The sequence below is a fragment of the Tenrec ecaudatus genome, chromosome 10 (genome assembly GCF_050624435.1).
Source record: "Tenrec ecaudatus isolate mTenEca1 chromosome 10, mTenEca1.hap1, whole genome shotgun sequence".
NCBI classification, from domain to species: Eukaryota; Metazoa; Chordata; class Mammalia; order Afrosoricida; family Tenrecidae; genus Tenrec; species Tenrec ecaudatus.
This window is the reverse complement of record NC_134539.1, coordinates 47,201,420-47,222,677: the sequence shown is the minus strand read 5'-3', so window position 1 is coordinate 47,222,677 and position 21,258 is coordinate 47,201,420. Positions and strand designations below refer to the sequence as shown.

Genomic DNA, 21,258 nt, shown 5'->3' with positions numbered 1-21,258 from the left:
GGATGACTTCTCTTTTAGATCCTACGTGTAGTGTCGTGTAGTGTAGTGTCGTGTAGTATAGTGTCGTGAGAGGTGAAGATCTTTTCCCTTCAGGAGTAATTTGTTCACTATGGAAGGGGGAGTTCATTTCATGTAATTCTTTATACCTGAATATATATATATATTCATATATATATTCATATATATATTCATATATATATATATGACAGAAGATTAGAATTCCATTTTGTTTCATCGGCAAGCCCATGTGTTTTAAATTGTTGAGTTGAATAGCTTTAATCCCCACAAGGGTAGAAAAGATAAATTATGGTAAATTTTTGGATAGTTTCTTTTCTAAATAGATAATTAACACAATAGATTGTCGAAAACATTTAAATTATTTTCTCTTTATGTATCAATATATTTATTTGGCATATGGTTATATTGAAAGTTTAAATGATCATTTGTTGAACAGCCTCAAACAGTGAGACTTCTAGGCATCAAAACCAGGTTTTGAGCTCAGGCCACAGGCAGTTTTATTCAATTGCAGCTGCGCTGGTGAAACTACGATTTAGAATTAATTAGATGGCAGTGAGATTTTTCCTTGTTTTCTTTTTAAGTCAAAACCACCCTTGGAGGGAGTCATCTTAGAGAGTGGAACTTATTTCTTTCTTTGTTTTGTTAGGCATCTGTGATAAAATGACTCACTTTGCACTCATGAGGAATGTAACTGAAAAAAAAATTAAATAACGTTCTAAGATGCCATGTCTTTTCTTTCCAATTGGAATAAGTCTAATTTCAAATCAAGAAGTTAAAAAATCATAATAGATTAGCTATAGTATGGAGCAGCTTAAATAGGGCAAATTTAGTTGAATCTGTTATTAAATTCTCTTAAGACTAATTCACTTTACATCTGCTTTCCAAAGAAGTTAGATTCGGTGCAGTATGCCTAACTATATGCTTTTCAAAACTAGGTTTAAAAAAGATCCATAAATAATTTCATGAATCATTTGCAGCAGTGCTTAGAACATCTGAGCAAATAACTTAAAAGTTAATATAGCTCTATAATTAAAATAAATTAAAACATTTATTCTTAACTTCAATATCATATTATTTTTTGACTACATTGCATCCCTTTGGTGTACTTTACATGGTGTCTCTTTGCTTGGGGATGAAAGGAGGTGCTCAGAGTTTATTGAAACAATTGTTCATTGTGTTTTGAATCAAAATTATCTTTTGATGTTCTGGAATCTCCAAAACTTATGAACTGATGCTTTCAGAAGCTCAGCTGTGGGCCAGGGCCAATCAGAATTTGTTGAGTGGTTTTAATTATTGTTAAGAAAACGTGTCCGTAAGCCTTGTTAAATCTTTTAACGTTGGCTTTTGCCATTGTTTCAACCACCATATGGCGTTACCCGACGCGCTCATGAGAACAGAAAGAAAGGGTACAGAGCAAGGCTCTGCGATCCGCTGTACACAGGAGATGAACAGTTAAGACAGTTACGGCACCATCCAGGATGAAGCGGAAACATCAAGTGACCACACGGTACGTCCGTGGTCACCGCAATGACACACTTCAAAATGATCCCATTCATTGAAAAGATAGGAAGATGATCCGCGGAAAAGTAAACCAATGTAACAATTTACACATTTGCTTTGGGATAGCATAGAAACAAAGCTCGTGGACTTGTCTAAGTTTGGAGACCACTTCTGAAGCTTACAACAAGGGTTGCTCCAGGTCCTTAGGAAATGAAACTGGTGCTTCTTGTAGAAAGGATTCATCAGTTTAAGTTACAGAAAGAGACAGCTGCTGATGGCAGGTCACAGAGTCAGTCCTAAGTGTCAGCTGTGACAAGAACTGGGTTCTTTTTTTTTTTCCTTTTCTTTTCACACCCACTTCATTTTAACAGAAGGAAAGCCATAAACGCCCAGGACTGGCATCTGGGAGTAGATACGTAAGGCAGCCAAAACCATCACCCTAGGTTTGGCAGACTAAGTAAGGTCCACTTTTGGCTCCACTAGCAACCTGCTAGAGCCAACAGCATTTTGCCACACGAGATATAAAGACACGATGCACACCGAGGAGGCAAGTGAGAAACCGGGGACGTGGCAGTGTGTGTGACTGCACTGCGGGAGCTCGCTACCCATGAAACCACCGGTGCCAACAGGCTGAATTCCAGTCAAGTGAATTAAGGCTACTATCAAACTGGTTGAGCTGAAGAGTTCATTCCCATGGAGCAGATGCCCTCTCGAAGACACAAGGAAGAGTTTAGAGGAAAAGCAAGTTCTTGGAGAGAATGAAGCACACACATGCATGTTGTCTCTGAGGCGAGGAAACTGGAGGAAAATGAGCGGGGGAGGGCGGGGGTGAATAAGAGAAATCAAAGCAATCCCACTGCAAGGCCAGGCAGGTTGTTTGCTTCCAGTTCACAGTATCGCAGTTAGTGGTGCCGAGGTCTGCGTAAGTGGTGGAGAGCATGGGGGGTGGCTCGGCAGAAAGGGGAAGAAAGAGTGGTCACATGACAACACAGCATTGACAGCGCTTTTTCTTTTGGGTACCTGGGGCTGGCTCTGTGGCCAGGCTCTCTTCCTGCCCTTCTGGGGACGAGGGCTCTGTGGTGTCTGACACCGGCCTTCCGGAGACAAGCTCGGCTGCATTGCCATCAACGGTGGACACGTCCGTCACCGTCTTCTCCCTCAGTGACTTCTCATCATCTTCGTCGATGAGGACCAGCTCGGCCTTGATGGTTTCATCGTAGCCGAGCACCTTTTTGGTCTCCTCTTCGTCCTCAATGTTCTGGTAGCCCATAAATATCATGGTGACTGGCTGATCCGAGTTTGCCTCCGGTTCTCCGGCCCTGGGGGCTCGGGCCTGCTGTTCTGCATTCCCAGAAGCACGCTCTTTCCTAGACTTATGGACCATTTCTAACTTGGCTTCTTTGCAGAGCATGTGTTCCTTAGGGTGACCCAGGTTCCCATCTGCGATCACAGTCCTCTCTGACCCAGGCCCGCCTCTGAAATTTGATTGTCCAGCCTTCTGAATAAGCTCTTCTACATCCTTTGCGCTTAATTTGTGCACTCCATTTTCTACTACGGCGCCTCCTGAGTGCACCTCATAGACTACTTTGGTACCGTCATCATAGACCTTGACTCCTCTCTGATGGGCCCCCTCTGGGCCAATGGTGGATGCAGAGAGAATCTTGGTCTCTCCTGTTTGTTTGTCTTTCTCCACATTAATTTCCATGGCGTACACAGCTTGAATGAAAACAAGAGAAAGGAAGTGCATGTTACAACAAAAAAAGCCAGTGAATGGTTAATTGCCAAACAGACCAAAAAAAAAAAGGTTTTGTGCCCTTTCTATTCTAGCCACCAAGCATCTTGGGTGTTAGAGCGAGGTGCACATTGTGGACAGAGGTGGTTATAAATGTATTTTAATACAGCAGCTGAATGGGCTAGAAAGCCACATGGACAGAGCACCCTATTTCAGCGACACTCATGCTTCCAAGGAAGATCTGCTACGCAAAGCCACAAGAGACGGCTTAGGTGGAGTCTAATGATTTACAGTGAGGTTGGTAGCATGCAAACTGACCTTGGTTTGCAAACCAAGGTCGGTTGAGGGTTCATCTCAGGTTTACAGACTACGGTGAAGCCCTGGATTACTGGGTCCTAATCCTAAAACCTGAGATCTTTGTTAACACTTTCCCCCAAATCTCTCTCTCTCTCTCTCTCTCTCTCTCTCTCTCTCTCTCTCTCTCTCTTTTTCTCTCTCTCTCTGCCTCCTTACCTTCCCCTTTACTGTAAAGAGAGAATATGCAGAGTGTTTCAGGTGGGACGCGGTGGTCTGCTATTGGACTATGAATTAGGCTACTGACAAGAAATGCAAAAGGTATGAAAGCCAGCAGCAGTTTCTAGGCTTGGTGGGTTGTCCAGTCACGTTGTTAGGCTCCTTGAGTAAGATCTAGAGCCGCGGTTCTCAATCTGTGGGTCGCGACGCCTTTGGGGGTTGAACGACCCTTTCACAGCGGATGCTCGATGCATAACAGTAGCAAAATAGCATTATGAAGTAGCAATGAAAATAATTTTATGGTTGTGGGGGGGTTTACCACCACATGAGGCCCTGTATTAAAGGGTGGCAGCACTGGGAACCACTGCTCTGGAAGGAGGAGCCAGAAGTAGAACCGCCCTGCATGACTGGAGTTTGAGAATGAGGATCCCAGAGGGGCTGCTTCCACGCAGGACACTGAGCCCAGTCCTTGTGATTCGGTCCCCATATTATCTTTCCCACCTCCTGTCTGCTCCACCTCCACTGCTTTAATCTTAGACAGTCATTTCCTCTTCCCTGGGTCCCCCGGAAGCTCCCTACCTTATCTTTCTGTCCCAATTCATCCTAAATCCTTCTGCCAGGCGAGTGTTCCCAAGACCAGCTATACCTCTGTCATATAGATTCACCTGATACTTCATACGCTCAGGTTTCTTGTTTGTCTTGGGCTTTCTTTGAGACTAATCTCCCAGATGGGAGGAAACTGGATGTCAGATCCAAAGAACCAACAATCCCAGACAGCCTTAGTTTCCGAACGGCACCTATCGCAACCTCCCCAAACTCTCTCTAGTCCTGGTTCCTCACACCAGCGATTTTACCCAGTCTCTCAAACCAGACACCTCTTCCCTGCCCCTGACTTGTCTTTCCTGACTTCCCACAGTCAATCAATAGTGAAGGACAGCTGGTTCTATTTAAACCTACCCCTCATACATCTTACCTTCACCTCTACCACCACTACCGTACACTAGACCTGCTCTTCTCTCTCTCCCGCATCATAGCCTTGCTTCTGATTTGACCTGCCCCTTCTTCAGTCTTCAGACTATCGCTAGTGGGCCAAATAGAGCCCAAGGAATGTTCTGTGTGGCTGGAGGAGCTAAGAATGGTTTTTATATTTTTAAAAAGAAAACAAAAGATAAATAGACTACAGAAACCATAAGTGGTTCATAAACCCAAAGATATTTACAATTTGGCCTTAGACAAAAAAAAACAACAACACACGTTTGCTAATCTCCCCTAATGTGTCCACCACACTACCTACAGAATTACCTAACTCGTTAAAAAAAAACAACAAAAACAGAACCTCACTGCCATTGGGTTGATGTGGACTCATAGTGACCCTATAAGGATGGGTAGAGCTGCCCCCTGTGAGTTTCTGGGACTGCAGTTCTTTATGGGACCAGCAAACCCCATCTTTCCCCCAAGGGGCTACTGAGGGTTTCTACCTGCTGAACTCGCCCAGCACCTGTACCCACTACGTCACCGGGCTCCTTCCTCATCAACCCTCTGCTGATTCCTGGGGTCTGTGCATTCTAAACACTAATGCCCAGCACCTGGCGTGCAGTTCCCTTTCGAAGCTGACAGATCTGCAACTTTCTTTTGCAGCCTCCTTTTCTAACCCCACTCATTCGTTGTTCTCAACGCCCTGCCAGCATGTCAAGCCCAAACCATAGCAACCCTGTAGGACCAGTAAAACTGCCCCCATGGGTGTCCAAGGCTCTACACCATTAGAGGAGCCGAAAGCCTCATCTTCTGCCCACAGAACAGCCAGTGGTTTCAAACTGCTGACCTTTTGCCACCAGGGCTCCTCATTCTGTGGGCACACTGGCCACAGCAAGCTTCTCACTAGTCCCAGGACACCCACTCGCCTGCCGGGACTGCTTGCCCTGCGCCCACTCTCCTTCTGCCAAGACTTCTGTTCGTCCCTTCCCTCTGGAAGGTTTTTTATTTTTAATCATTTTACTGGGGGCTCTTGCAGCTCTCATAAGAATCCACACATCCACTGTGTCAAGCACATTTTTACATGTGTTGTCATCATCCTTTTGAAAACATTTTGTTTGTGTGTTTGTTTTTAATCATTTTATTGGGGGCTCATACAATTAATCACAATCCATACATCCATCCATTGTGTCAAGCACATTTGTACATTTGTTGCACTCTCAAAACAAATGCTTTTGACTTGAGGCCCTGATATCAGCTCCTTATTTTTTGCCCTCCCTCTCGACTCTCCCTCTACGAACCCCAGCCCCCGATAATTTATAAATCATTATTTTTCCATGTCTTTCACTGACCGACATCTCCCCTAACTCACTTTTTTGTTGACCATTCCCTAGGGAGGGGTTTATATGTACATCCTTGTAATTGGTTCCCCCTTTCTACCTCACCTCCCCTCCACCCTCCCGGTATCACCACTCTCACCACTGGTCCTGAAGGGTTCATCTGTCCTGGATTTCCCGTGTTTCCAGTTCCTATCTGTGCCAGTGTACATCCTCTGGTCTAGCTGGATTTGTAAAGTAGAATTGGGATCATAATAGTGGGGGTGAGGTAGCATTTAAGAACTAGCTGGAAGATTTTTAAAGTCTTATGTCACCACATCTCTCCCTATTGTTGCCCAAGTTCTTACCTCTTTCTGAAAAACAAGCCCCCAGAACCTGGGCTGCGAAAATCCAAACCTTTCCAACTATCTTTCGGCCTTACTTTTTGCCGCTCCCTTAGATTCCAGCCTCCTGGATGGAACTGCTACCTATTCAAACAGGACCCACCCACCAATGCTCAAGTCCACCGCTCCCTCTCCCACGTTCCTTTTCCTAAGTCATTCCTTGCTTCTCAAGACTCTCTGAACACTTTGTCTAAAGCCCTCTGAAGGCGCTTAATACTTTCTACTCTGTAGAACAATGATGGTGAGAATGTACTATTGGATTCATCATGCTCCCAGGATCCTTGAGGGCTGCTTCCTGCCTGACATTGTTTGATGTCTCTGCCCTCCAGCGCCTCCCTTAAAGCCCTTGGTGTAGCAAGAGCTGATGCGTCATCTCAGAGGTCGATCTGTGGCAGGAATGCGACTAATAGAATAATCTAATTTGGTTTTCTTAATCTAGTCACAGACATTTTGCATAATCAGTCACCAAAAGAAAAAAGTGCACACAGTCATTAATGTCTGTTCTGGTGGAAAACAAGAGCATCAATGATATTGTTCCGTCTACTATTGTTCTGTCTACGTGCGCAAGAAGATATCATGTGTTCATGCTCATATTAACAAAAAAGATTAGGAAGCAAAAAGCAATGCTTGGTTTTTATGGTATGCATATTAAAAGTTTTACCTGTTCAGCACAAAGATCTTAAGTTTCCTCAAGGGCCACAGGCAGAGGTCAATCCCTATTTGTCCTACCGGTATATGGGTTCCCACCTAATGACCATCATTGCTATCAAGTGGAATGTTGATCTCATTTTATTTTTGTGATCTTCCATAAAACATGACCTGAGAATTCTAATTCATCCAGAGAGAGGGAATCATTATTTAAAATTCAACATGGATTCTAAAAAGCCTGTTTTTAAAAGTTACACTTACATTAAAAATCATAGTTTGGGATTAAAATGCTATGTCCTGTCACTATTAACATACTCATAGGAAATACTTATAAATACGGCAAGAATCATGATGGTCAGTAGTAGATACGGTACTTGACTGTCCACCAAATATTCAGTCATGTGTGAACACAAAGGTACATTGACCTATAGCAAATACAGGATAGCTATAAAATACTTCTGTTTTATATCCACCTATGACAGAATACAATGATCAACATGGAAATGTTGAGAGGGCTGTCTTTCTATCCACTGCGGTGCATACTATTATTACTGGTCCAATTTTCCCTTCTCCATCACCTTCACGCCTGACCTAAGTTTATCTTTGCCCCTTCCTAGAATCAGAGACCAGACAGAAGGGGCATCCGAACGAGAAGGAGCTCTTTGCCAGGAGGGTTAAGCAAATCCACACCATCATGTGCCGAGAAAGAGAGTTTGGTGGGCGAGAGAGGAAACGCTGTGTGGGACATGGGCCGAGAGCAAGCCTTTGGGTGGCGACTGCAGCTCAAGAGGGAGGGACGGGGCAAATGAAGCAGAAGGGTGTGAATTAGTTTCGTTTAATATCCTATGGGTGAAGTAAATGAAGAACAGAATGTCTTTGACATTTTGGGGGGATGGTGGTGGTGGTGATTTTATGTTAGATACTTTGGAAAGCTTGGACCTCCTCAACACAGGTAGAAGACGTGCAGTTATTTAGAAAGAACTAGCTGCTCTCGTGGCTCTCTTGGCGCGGTGGTTCTCGTGGCGCAGTGGTGACCCGCTGGGCTGCTGGCCCTAAGGTCAGACGTCTGAAACCACCAGCCACTCCAAGGGCGAAAGCTGCCTTTTTCTACTCCGGTAAAGAGTTACAGTCTCGGAAACCACAGGGCAGTTTTCCCCTGTCCTCTCGAGTCCACATGGGCATCCACTGGATGGCAGTGAGAGGCACTCATAAGCAGAGATGTGGCACAGGACTCCAGGGGTCTGCCAGTGGGTAAACCAGGGAAGGCAATCTAGGCAGAGGGAGAATGGGTATGAGAGGATGTTGGCCTCTGGGCAGAGAGCAGCGTTTGTTACGGTCTGAGTGTACAGCAAATGAGTAGGACCGAAAGATGAGGCTAGAGAGAAAGATTGCAGGCAAATTCTGAAGAAAATAACTGATGAAGCGGAGGCTGGGTTCTGGGCCTGGACCCCATGTGACAGAGACAGTTTGTTAGGGTTACATATTTATAGTACATGTGGTGCAATGTTTCTTCAATAATTCTCAAATATGAGGGTAGAAAATGTTAAACACATTTTACCATAAACTTATATACGTTGTGTAATAAATACAATTTTCATGTGTATTTTTTTCTCCCAGATGAACTATGAGACTTCAAAGGAATCACAAGTTTTAGGAGGCTCCTTAAAAGTGCGGCCCAATAATCTCTGGCTACATTCATTGTCTTCTCTCATCAAGGCTGCATCAAGGAGCACACTGAGAAACTCGGGCTTGGCCCAGAGGCCAGGTTGCACCTTCATGCATGCACAGGCATGGTATTCAGGCACTGATCTTACATGAGTTCTTTGTAAATAAGCACTTGTATGTTGCTTTAGTTCACATACAGTAATATTGCAAACTGCTCATTAATGTGGATGCAAACCAACGGGAAAGCAAGCCACGTTTTAAATCCAACATTTCAGTTTTAATGCACATGATTTAAAAAAAATCTTCAGCTTTCCACTGATGCCAGGTAGCTTATGCATCCTCTCTCACTCCCAGCATGCCTCCTGTCAGCACAGAAGGGTCCTCTCTACTCTACCTTGTCATCCTTCAAGCTGCCCCAGGCCCCAGGCACACTGGTCTGTGGGGTGATAGGTTCATGGGGGCTTAGGGCCTATGCTCACTGAAAGAAAACAAAAATTGAGGAGGGGGCGCTGCTATGATGAAGCTTCCTGGAGAGACCCTGAAGGAGACTGAGAAAGAGTTCCGTAGGGGAAAAAACGTATATAAATTCTTGGAAGTTTCCTGAGACAAAAAGATGGAAAATAGTTCAATGGACGTCTCAATGTTGGCACAACTGGATCCTGGAAGTTTATTTAAGTTAAGCAATAGATTTGATTGTGTTTTCCACTCATAATATACTGATGACAATATGACTCCTGCTACCCCTTCCCAACAACCGAGGCAAGCAGCGGAATAACATGTGAAGTGCATTGACATGGAGTACAACCTAAAGTGAGCAGAGAGCTTTTGGCAAAGGGGTATGAATGAGAAGTTGAATCGGTGCTTTGTTTCTGGGACTCTGGGTTTAATTTACTTGGTTCCAGCTTTCTCATCAACAGAACCACCAACTTGAAGACGCAGAGATAACTCTAATGGGGACCAATAATCTCAATCTCTAGGTTCTAAAACCATTCCTGGGTTAAAGTGTGAGATGCCCGGGAAGACGCCTCCCTGTGAAATGGTGGGAGGGCCGGTGAGAAGCCCCTTCGGCCTGGAGTTCCGCTGAGTCTGGAGAGATGGATCTGAGGCGCAGCAGGCACTGCTCTGGTTCAATCCGATTCTCCATTCTACATCCGCCCTCTCGGTCCCTGTGACCTTCAGCTTTGGCAGAGGTGAGAACAAATCCTATCAGGGCCCAGAGAAGCTGAAGCCAGAGCACCAGGACACAACTCAGCAGGGGAAGGGAGAGAGCAATCACTCCATCTTCCAATGAAGCCATCTTCCAATGAAGACTCCATCTTCCAATGAAGTCCATTCTTCTTCCAGAACACACAAGATGCTGCAGTCCATAGAGTTGAAAACTTCAGCCAACATGAAATGACTTGACTTAGGCTTCCCCCAGCTCAATGTTGTTGACTTGTGATGGGAGGTGCAGGACCGAGCATATAGTTTGACCATTATTAGTTCATTTGTTAGTAATATTGAGGGGGCGGGGAGAAAGAAAGAACAAGGATCTAAATTCCTCTCCAGATCATACCCATATTTGGGCCTCCTTTCCCCCATTTGTACAATAAAGAGTAGGCCTTAGTAATCTCCAGAACCAGCCCAGCTCTGACGTGCCACGGTGCTGTGAACAGGCTGTGTGGCTCATGAGTCGTGATGGATACATTATAGCTGGAGGCCAGAAGGCAGTCAGATCCTGACTATGGCTAGCAGGGTGGGGGTTTGGTTAAAGTTACCCAACACAATGAATGTCCAGAAGCTGGTACCACAGAGATGAGCTCATTGAATGCATAAATATATATACACACACCATCTTGCTCCTTGAAGCATATGACTACTCATAAGTATTTACGCTCATAGCTGGTCTTGAGGTTGAAAATATAAAATTGGCTATTGTGATATCTACTATCATAAAAATGAGGAAATTTATCCAGAATAGATTTTCACTGTATTCATCAGAAACAATCTCTCACTTGAACAACTAACAATAGATATATATTTAAGACCCTCATTACCAAAACTTCCTTTGAATGGTGTTTTCACACCTTATTATGACTATTACATTACTATTTCTATTTTGTTTCTTTTTTTAAGGCTAACAAGGGTGTGATGTTGATGCAAAACCAAACAAACCAACTCCTCAGGTCTGATTTTGCGTCCATCTTTTTGAACCAGAAGAAGAATCCTGTCTAGAAAGCACCAGAAGGAAAATGGCCATCAAGAAATGAGGGGAAGGAAGCCTAGGTAGGGAAGGAAGGCTGGACCATCGTCAAGCACCCAGTCAAGGTTCCGAATGCTCTTGAGGCTTTGGCCCCAGGGCCCGGGGCCCACGTCATCACGTCTGTCTCAGGAACATTGAGCGCAGAAAGCTTTGAGAGCCTGGCAACTGAAGTTCTACTTTTCAAAAACAAGAAGGAAGGGATTCTGTAAACTACACAGTGGAGAGTTTGACATGGCCAACTGCATTCTAGAGCTGGTTTTCCAAAGAGCAAAGGTCACCAAAAGCCAACACGGGCTCATCAGGAAGAGCTGTGCAGTCGTCCGTCTCATTTCCTTCTTTGCCAGACTCTCTAGACCAGCGGTTCTCAACCTGTGGGTCCCGGGCCCTTTGGGGGTTGAACGACCCTTTCACAGTGGTCGCCCCATTCATAACAGTAGCAAAATTAGAGTTATGAAGTGGCAACAAAAATAATGTTATGGTTGGGGGGTTGCCACAACATGAGGAACTGTATTAAAGGATTGAAGCATGAGGAAGGTTGAGAACCACTGTTCTAGATGGATAGACTCACTGAATGCCAAAGAAAAGGAAAACCCATTGCCACGGAGTCAATTCCAGATTCTGAGTAATCCTACAGGACAGAGTAGAACTGCCTCCAGAGGGTTTCAAGCATAAGAAGCTTTACAGAAGTGGACTGCCACACCTTTCTCTTGCAGATCAGCTGGTGGGTTCAACTGCCACCCTTTTAGTAAGAGCTGAGAACTCGAACTACTGTGCAACCAGGTCTCTATTAGATCATCACAGAGCCCCTTAGACTCCTGGCGGCCAGACAGAAACACGTGTTTTAGGTATTTGGGTAACTGTAGGGCTTACTGCAGGTTGGAAGAGCACACTCAACAGGGCTGATTTAGGGGGTGCAAGGACTAACACTGGATCAAGAAAATGATGGGGGAGCAGATGGGGGGGGGAGAAAGCTTGCTTTGCACATGTGCAGAACAAACAGCAGAAAAGTGAGACATTCAGGCTCTACGATCATGAACTCTGAAGATCTCAGCAATAGAGGGCAGAGTTTTCTCCTTTCAAAACTGTTAAATTCTTCATCTAAATGAAATCTGCTACAGAGAAACCACATGTACACACACACACACAGAGATTTTTCCAGAAAAACATTGAACTGCGACATATCCAGTCTCCAAAGGACAGAAAAGTGTCTTTGGAAATCAAGGAGTACTTTCATATGCTCTTTTGTGTTTCCTCTTAGTTGGCATAGACGTGATGGCAGTACACTTGCATGACCTACTCAGCTCTTCTAGCCATAACCTCTGTTTTTCCCTCCAAATGGCCTTTAGTTTTCCGATGGGACGGAAAAACAGTAGGGGAAGAGACTGGTGGGTAATAGGATTCAGCTGCAGGCAATTGTTTACCAGGTTCATTGTGAGTGCCATCCTGCTGCTATCAAATGCCCATTAAGAAGCAGGAAGGGGCTTTTGACTACCAGCAGGAGGGAAGATTCGGAAGTGTCGCGCATCTTTGGACGCCTGGATTCCCTGCTCATTGAACTTCCTTCATCTAAGAGAGAGCTTGGACACCAGGGGAGGGGCAGCGAGGCGGCAGCAGAACCGGGAGCACGAGAGAGCAGTGGGTTTCCCTGCCCACACAGCAAGGGCAGCTGAGTGCATAGGGTAAGAGGAGAGCTTGTGGAGGGAGGTCCTTGAGGGGAACTGGGTTTGCTGGCCCCCAAAGTTGAAGCTCAGTGTCTTTGGGGTGAGGCTTATCGTGGAGTGGCATGCCCTTTGGGCATTTAGTGGCAGTCTGCAGGCATTTTATAACATTGCTTGAACAGGGCTGAGGCCAGGCCAAGAGGCCGAGGGCCAAAGAGAGGCCTGTTTGTGGATATAGCAGATAAGAAATTGCCCTGATGGAACAACTGTATCCTGAGCATGTCTTTCCTGATTTGTAACCTGTTAACTTCCCTCATAAACTCCATCATCGTGAGTGCTGTGAGTTCTGTATGGCCATTGCAGTGAATTCTAGAACCCAGCCACAGAAGCCAACTGCTGTGGGGTGGCTTGCTGGCAGCAATGGAGGGGGGAGGCATGTCTGATGTCAGCCTCATAGAAATGTGCCTGGGGAGCTGCTGACGTGGAGTTCGGGTTTCTTTCCCCCGTGTGTACCTGAGGAAGAGCAGATGCCACCCCTCGCCACTTCTCCCTTGAGACCAACAGAGGGCACACATTTAGTGAAAGCCCGTCACAGCCCATGGAGGACAACGCTTCCCAACTGAAATGATTTGGAAGCATGAATGACACTGGATAAGGGAATTGTAGCCGAGCAGTGGCACAGGGACATGTGACTTTGTACTTGAGTTGAAAAACGACAACGCCAGCGTGCTAGTGCGGTGAGTCACATGACATGAAGGGCCATGCTCCACCGTGCAGGTGACAGCCACCTCAGGGCCATGGACAGTTCTAGGGCGTGTGCTACAGGAAAACTAGAGACTAAGCGGCAAGTGGTCACAGGAGAGAGATGGAGGCAAGGTCTAAAACATTGCACTAGGAAAAACGTCAAGGACAGAACAGTGGCCTCTGCCCTGCCTGATAAGGGAATTAGGACCCCGGTGAAACAAGTTATGAGAACTGGGTTGGAGAACCCCTTAACCTGGAAGCCAGGCCCTAGCGAACAACCTGAGGCAGGGCTGTCCTCAGACACAATCCTGAGACATCCTGAGACCGACTGACCCAGCGCAGCAGCCCAGATAAAACGGAAGTGATTCATGAGCCCCAAGGACCACGGAGTAACTAATCAAAGAGTGGCAAGCCCCTCCCACTTGAAAGTACAAAACAAGGACCCCTCGACAATGTCCTCATCTCAACTCTTAAGGGGGGACCCCCTTTGCTCCCAGAGTGAAGTGGATCTCAACTCTGTTTAGGGTGCTTCCTCTCACCTCTTCATTCCTTTTAAAGGGGCTCTATGCTTTAACAACACGGGGGCTTAACTGTGTGTGTGTGTGTGTGTGTGTGTGTGTGTGTGTGTGTGTGAATTCAGCTTTTCTCTGGACACTAATAAAGCACCCGGTTTGGGAGCCTGCGAGTTCTCTGGTGGATGACAACCCAGGAACCGAACTTCACAAGGCGGGTCAGAGGGGGTGTGGTATAGAGACCCCTAGAGTTCTATCCCTTTTATTGTTCCTACCTGGAACACTCAACCCAACACTTTAATATCATGCAGCAAGGTGTGTGTGTGTGTGTGTGTATGTCTTTTAGACAGTTATTCCCCAAGCCAATTTTATAAGTGTAACTTGGAGTCTTTTTAAAAAGTCTGCAGTTTAAGCCATTCCCGTGGATTTCTCCGTAGGACAGACAGCTGCAGCTATAGGTGTAGTTGACTTGTAGCTGTCAATTGTAACTGTAATCGTGAACCTGTCTGGGTCTGTCTCAAGGCCTCACCCTGGGATAGAACTCTACGGATCTCTCTACAAAAGTGATGCTATGCCAAGAAGCTCCAGGCGTGACCAGTGGTATTTAAATTTAGCCAGAAAACCTAACTGCACCAACACTTACTTGCTTTTTATTCTCATGTTGCTTTTACATTAAACCATGCGAGTTGGTCTATATATACAAGGGTTCTTCTAGTTTAAATGATGCTGATTTTGGGTGGTGGTAGTGCTGTGGCAGGTGTCCTTCTGTGATGAACTTCAAACATAACTCCCCCTAGGGCATGTGAAGCCTAGTTTGTGTCCCTACTGGATTGAACTACATGAGCACTCTGTGACCCTTGACAATGCCTTTTGACTGCAGCTCCCCCCTCCCACCCCCACGGGCTTTTGACACATTTCTCCACAGACAGGGCTGGCATAGAGACCCATTGTTCACCTCCTGCCAGCTCTGTCCTCCCGGCAGCGGCAGCGTTCCTACTGAAAAGAGTGATCCTCATAAATGCATCACTTTCTAAACTCCGTAGCTCTGAAAACATCCAAACGTTCACATTTCGATGCCTGCCCGCCACCGAGAGATGCTCGAGTGGTTAAGAAATTACTGCGCCTGAGTGAAGGCCGTGGACTAGAGATGCATCACGTGCCAACGGCGCTTTCCTCCACGGCCTCCAACAATACCCACAGCAGCCGTGAAAGACTCCACCGTCAACAATCGCGCTCTTGGTTCTGTGCAGGTCCAATAGGGGAGAAAAACCCAGAGGCCGAGTACAGATTCGTTTTGAGAATAAAGGCAGAAGCCACACACATGAACAGGAACCACAAGAGACACAGACTGCCTTGATGCTGGGGGTAAATACTCTATATCCAGGGTGGACAGCCGGTCATTCTGGCCGGACCCCTGGCTAAGAAATTGGCATCCCCCTCCCCAGATATACTGCGTCGGAATTTTAACAAATCACCAGGAGATTGTTATGTCTCTGTAAATTATTGCAATGTTACATAAGAAATAAGAAGGTATATATAAACTCTTACAACTCGTATGTATGCACACACGTACACATAGATGGTTATGCATATAGGAACATCACAGGGATTGCTACAGGAATCACCTGGGATATAGCTAAACTCTAGATTCTGATTCAGTACACCTGGGATGGAAAAGCAAACAAACAGCCCCCACCCCCACCCCTACACCGGTAAATTCTCAGCAGGGGTCAAACCAGAAGGACCTCAATAGAAGCTCTAGTCCTGCCTCAGTACCCCTCCGATTTGGTTCCAGTAACTCATTAGGGGCCAGTGCCTGCTCTGTGTGGCCACTCTGAACACTTTGCCTAAGACTGGGGTGACCTTTGTCAAGGTCCTCCTGGGAAAGGATACTGGGCACCTATCTCATTAATTAAAAAGTTGGGCGAAATGCAACCCCCATGGCCAGTCCTGGCTTGAAAACCACCTAGCTCCCCAGGACTTACCAGCCACTTTGCTGGTCCTGTCCTGCCCAGACGATGGTGCCTCTGGTGTTCGTGAACAGAGGATTGGTAGGTCGGGGAGCTGGGAGGAAATGTAATTTACTGCATCTGGTAGCACAGAGCAGGGAATACAATTAGGCACAGTGTTGGGCGGCCCAGTGGGTTCACTGCCGAGCAAGCAACTTTCCTGCCCCACACAATGGGCTGAAGGGCAGCCACTGGACAAGAGGATCAGGGAAACAAAGACCAGAGTTTGCCCAGTGGCTGGTATTCAGTAGAGGAGCTGAGTGTGGAGGGAACCCAGCCAGTGGCCTCAAGTTCTCGGATCATGCCGTGTATGAAAAGATTTCCTAGAAAACTCTGGACCCTCAGAATAGATGAGTCAATGAAGAAGAATGAAAAATGAGCAGGAGAGGGTCATTGTCCACCAGGGATTGACCACACATGGGACATTAAACAGGAAATGTGCCTAAAACAGTACTAAAATATAGATGTGGGGCTCATCTCTGGAGCTGGGACTATAACTTTATGTGCCTGATTTATTCAGATGACCAATTTTCTATGCTTTTGAAGAAAAACAGAAAGAAAAGTAAATATCCAAGATTTATGCTATGATTCCTATGCTTCAGGGTGGTGTTTCAGGCAGGAAAAGCCTCAGGTTACTAATAATTCTGCCCAGTGAAGTCACCCCTAAGGCCAGTGCAGGACCTGTTGCTGGGTGACAGGCAGAAACAATCGGCTTTGCTTGGGAAAATGTCTTGACCAGCCCATGGAGAAAGGTGAAGCTTTGGAGGGCGTGCCTACTGTCAGCAGGTAATGCCTGGGGCTCTGAGGCAAGGAGGTTTGAGAAACCACTGGGGTTGGGACAAGAAGAAGACTATCTTTCCCAGAGAGAAGTGAGAAAAAGGAGGGAGAAAGAGGACTGGAGGTTGGGCTCTTTGGGATGGCATTCTTTCCCGAGTCACACTCTATCACAGAATTCTGGAACGTGAATTGCTCACCAGTGGCCTCATTGATTTCTTACTGGACATCACCACTAAAAAAGCTTAGAGTCCCTTCAAGTCCAACAGGCCCCAAATAGAACTGTTACTTTCGCTTATCCCCTGCTTCTCCTGCACGCTCTTTCTTGGCTCGATTCACCCAGAATCACTCAGTGGCACCCTTCTCCTCCTTTCGGTACTCCATTAGCCCATGACCTTCACTTCCTTCATCTCTTATTTCTTATACACTGCCCCAAGGAGCTCGATGGCACAGCGAGTTACATGGGGGGCAAGGTCAGCAGTTCAAAACTACCCACTTCTCCAAGGGAGAAAGATGAGACTTTCAGCTCCCATAAAGATTGACAGCCTCAGAAACTCAAAGTGGCCAGTTCTATCCTGTCCCTGGGGGTTACTGTAAGTCAGAATGGATTTAGTGGTCCTGTCTCCCATTAATAGGGCCCTCATTCGGCCAGGTCTCTTCTTTCTTAATCTCATGTTGGAAAGGGCCATGAACAGACTCCAGACTATGATCAGTTTAGTTCTGCTTGAATAGGCCACTTCCTGACTGCCGTGTGTTTGAGCAATCTAGAATGTTCTGACATTGGAACATTAGGTTTTAGGCTGAAAACATTAGACTCTCTTTAGACAGTGGTTCTCAACCTTCCTAATGCCACGACCCTTTCATACAGTTCCCCCCAACCATAAAATTATTTTTGTTGCTACTTCAGAACTGCAATTTTGCTACTGTTATGAATTGGGCCCCTGTGAAAGGATCCTTCGACCCCCAAAGGGATAGCGACCCTCAAGTTGAGAACCGCTGCTCTAGAAGGTAGGGTTTCTTGAAGAAAGTGGCCTTTTCCACATCCACCACTTCCTGGGGAAGAAATGGAAATAAGGATCGGCAGATAGGCTTTACCTTAAAAGGAGGCTTATGTCTCCCTCTCTCCGGGGCTTCCTGCATGTTAAGTCTGGGTCATGGGCAGAGAAGATCTGATTGAAGGCCCTTTTGTCTCCAGGAAGGAAGTGGGCCCATTTGTAAGGCTTGGAAGCAGTTTCAGGGACCTCTCCTGAAAAAGGCCTAGGATTGGGACCAGGGACTCTGAGGACAGCCATACGGCTACAGTTTGTACACGACTTTCTATAGTCAATGTCCCTTGCATTACTTCTGAACTCAGGAATCAGATTTTTCTCTATGCTCACTGTGGGGAGGATGGAAATGGTCTATACCTAAAACCAGTAATGAGCAGGACCAGGGAGGGCAGAAGTCTGGGAGAGCGCAGTACTGAGATTGGCTTGTGTGGCTCAGGGGAAGGATGGAGCAGTATACTGGGGCTACAGGGACCCCTTAGGGAACAAGAGATGCAGAGCTGGCTTGTAGAGCTTCTGAATTTTACTGAGGATTTCCAGAAATCTATGGGGACGAGAGAAGGAGCCCCGGTGGCAGAGTGGTTACATGTTGGGCTGCGATCTGAAAAGTAAGCAGTTCGAAACCACTGCAGCTACACAGGAGAAAGACGGACTGCCTGCCCTAGTGAACAGTCACAGGCTCAGAAAGTCACGGGGCGGTCCCACGCTGTCCCATAGAGCCTCTATGAGTTAGTATCGATTCGACAGTGAGTTTGTAGTTGGTTTTTTGGTTTTGGATAGGGATGTGATCTCGGTCTATAGTCAAAGGAGATGGAGACTCCAGTTATTAAGATTCAAGTGAGACTGAATCACAAGCATAGACTACACTCAATATAGAGTCTCTAGGGCATCTTGACATACTGAAATTTTTAGCAGCCAGAAACATAAGCTACTCAGAGATGGGAGTCTGCATCTAAAAGAACAAGTAAGCGATTCCCATTGCGTACGGCTCAGCCCCCTCTGGGAGGGTGTTCCTCAACATTCTCTCTGCTGAGGATGCGCTGGGTACCAGTTTGAGTTCAACGGTTGTTAGGGAGCTGGGGTTACAAGGCTTCTGCCAACACATATCATAGTGCCAAGCAGGGCACGAGGAAGAAGGCAGAGCTATCCCCCCAGCCCAAATATATAGTTAAATTATAAACCCCACGCAGCCAGAGATATCTGATGGATCAACACAGGAGTACTAAGCAGAGCCCCCAAATATCAACTGGTAAACTCTCTTCCCAAAGTCAGAGTGGTCTATGCTTATTCTGTCCACTGTTGGAGAAGGCAGGGAATGGTCCATCACAGGGTAGGCAAGAATTAGAATTGACTGATTTTTTAACCCTAATCTTAAATCCTGCTGAGATATTTATAGTATCTCTGAAGAACACAATAGTTACAGCTACAGAAACAAAATATAGGATAACTCTCCTTAGGCATGACTGATGGGCAACTGAAGACACACTGAGGCTTCCCAGTGATTTATACAAAGGCTTTGATGTGGAGAGGGCACCATGTCACTCTAGACCAGTGTAGGATGGGAGCCAAGGAGACCAGAATCACACTTCAGGGATGAGATGAGGCAGGGCCAAGCCAAATGTTTTCCTCAGTTGGTTTTGTCAAGGTTTCAGACCAGTCCTTCATTGGGTAAAGAATGGAGTCAACACCAAATACATAATCTATGCAACTTATAAGTTACACAAACTACTGTGCTGTTTGAGATGAGATCAGAAAGTGTATTGCCAGGAAATTCTACTCCAGGTTGGCATAAGTGGGCCTCGATTTCCAGGGCCACCACACGACAAAAAGCTAGTGGTGATTCAACAGTTAGTTACTCGTAGTACCTGTGTTTTCTCCAATATGCATAGGATGATGTGGTACCCAAAGTGAGATAGTTACACACACACGCAGATGCACACACATATACACCCCTTCAGGCTCATAATCTGAGGATGTTTTTTGCTGACGATCTGCAGCACCTTTTAGAGTTGTATACTCATATTTGGACCTGGCTTCTATATATCAGACTGTCTCGAGAGTTGGATAAGTTTCTTAAAGCATTATTGGCCTAAAATAATTTATTGCTAATTCTAAGTAACCACAATGGGTTGATTTTCAGAGGGTCTTTGAATCTACAATCAGAAAATGAGATCTCCCTGAGTCCCTCCATCGGGATATGGTTCTTTGTTCCCACAGACCACAGTGCAATCTCAACCCGGATCACATTCCTGGAAGGGCGCATCCTGACCTATCCTTCACATGTCTTTCCTTGTCAGGGATGTGATGTGATGGACAGGGCTCGGGCTTAGTTGCATGCAGCAAGGGCAAGAAACAGACACCAAGGTGAGAGGTAAGAGCCTAGAAACGTTTGCCTGGCCCATGTGCTAAGACCCCCCAGTACTTCTGCATCCTAACCCTGAGCTCACCCAACCTGGCAAAGGTGGCGGCAGTGAAGCCATGAAGCAGAAGACAGGCTTCCTATGCAGGCTCTCCTTTCAGCCACGACACAGCTCTCTGAACTGCCTTAAGGTTAAGGATAGAAATAGTAGAAAGGAGTGGGGGAGGAAATGGGAGAAGTTCAGGGTGGAATGAAAGAGACGTTGGTGAGAGCTGATGATGCGCTCCTATCTTGCTTATGAACAATGACAGTCTAAACAGGTCCCCCACATCCCACGGAACCTCCTCAGGGAAGTGACACACGGGCACCTTGGCTTTCCTGATCACCAGAGAGAAGGGAAGAGGTACAAAGACATGCAAGCAGGAAAGGGCTCTGTGTCTGTGTCTGTGTCCCACTCCAGCCCGAGGCTCGGTGCATCGTGGTTGATGGCATGGAGAGCCTCGGGTCTTCCCTAGCACCAGGGAAGTCTACAGGTCCCCCCCCCCCCCATGCTGCCAACCCCGTTCCCCGGAACAACAAGACCACCTCCCCAGAGCACAGAGCAAGTGCTAGGACCTGCCCACAGCCGGCCTTGCTGTGAGCAGCAGGCTGCACACCTTTCTGAAGTTCTGGGAACTTCCTGTCTTCCATCCTGGAGGTGGGACACACTCTCTTTCTGCCTTCCCTGTCCTGCTGTTGAGACACTGAGAGCTGGAGGAGCATCATGCCAGGGTTTCCACCACCACTGGATCCACAGACTGTGCACCCACTGGCCTGTGATCTTCCTGCATCCGGCATCACTGCTTGTGCTGTGTGAGTCTAACGAGGAACCTCTGGACTAGTATCAGACATACGGGCTAATATTGGACATCTGGACTTGATCTGGACTGGGCTGGGCTGTTTTACTAATATACAATTACTCCCTGATATAAAGTATATGTATATGAATGACTTTGGATTTGTTTCTCTTGTCAACCTGGCCTAACACCCTATGGTTGCCTTTGATTTGTTAGGGGTACGTGATAGCTCAATAGGAGTACGTGAGGAATTCTTACCAAAAATGTCGTTGGATCTTCCCACCCCTCACCTCTGCCCTACAAAGTGCAT

At 46.3% G+C, this 21,258-nt stretch overlaps 1 protein-coding gene across 3 annotated transcripts in view; it reads right to left on the bottom strand.

Annotated features, from left to right (window-relative positions):
- The window catches only part of PALM2AKAP2 (PALM2 and AKAP2 fusion), a 371,023-nt gene that overhangs the window by 206,095 nt on the left and 143,670 nt on the right, over positions 1-21,258 (bottom strand). For 2 of the 3 annotated variants that reach the window (XM_075560292.1, XM_075560291.1), the window contains exon 6: positions 2,539-3,234. The exons of the other annotated variant lie outside the window; for it this stretch is intronic. In XM_075560292.1, coding sequence (XP_075416407.1) covers positions 2,539-3,234 — 696 coding nt within the window. The remainder of the gene's footprint in view (positions 1-2,538; positions 3,235-21,258) is intronic. 3 annotated transcript variants of the gene reach the window in all.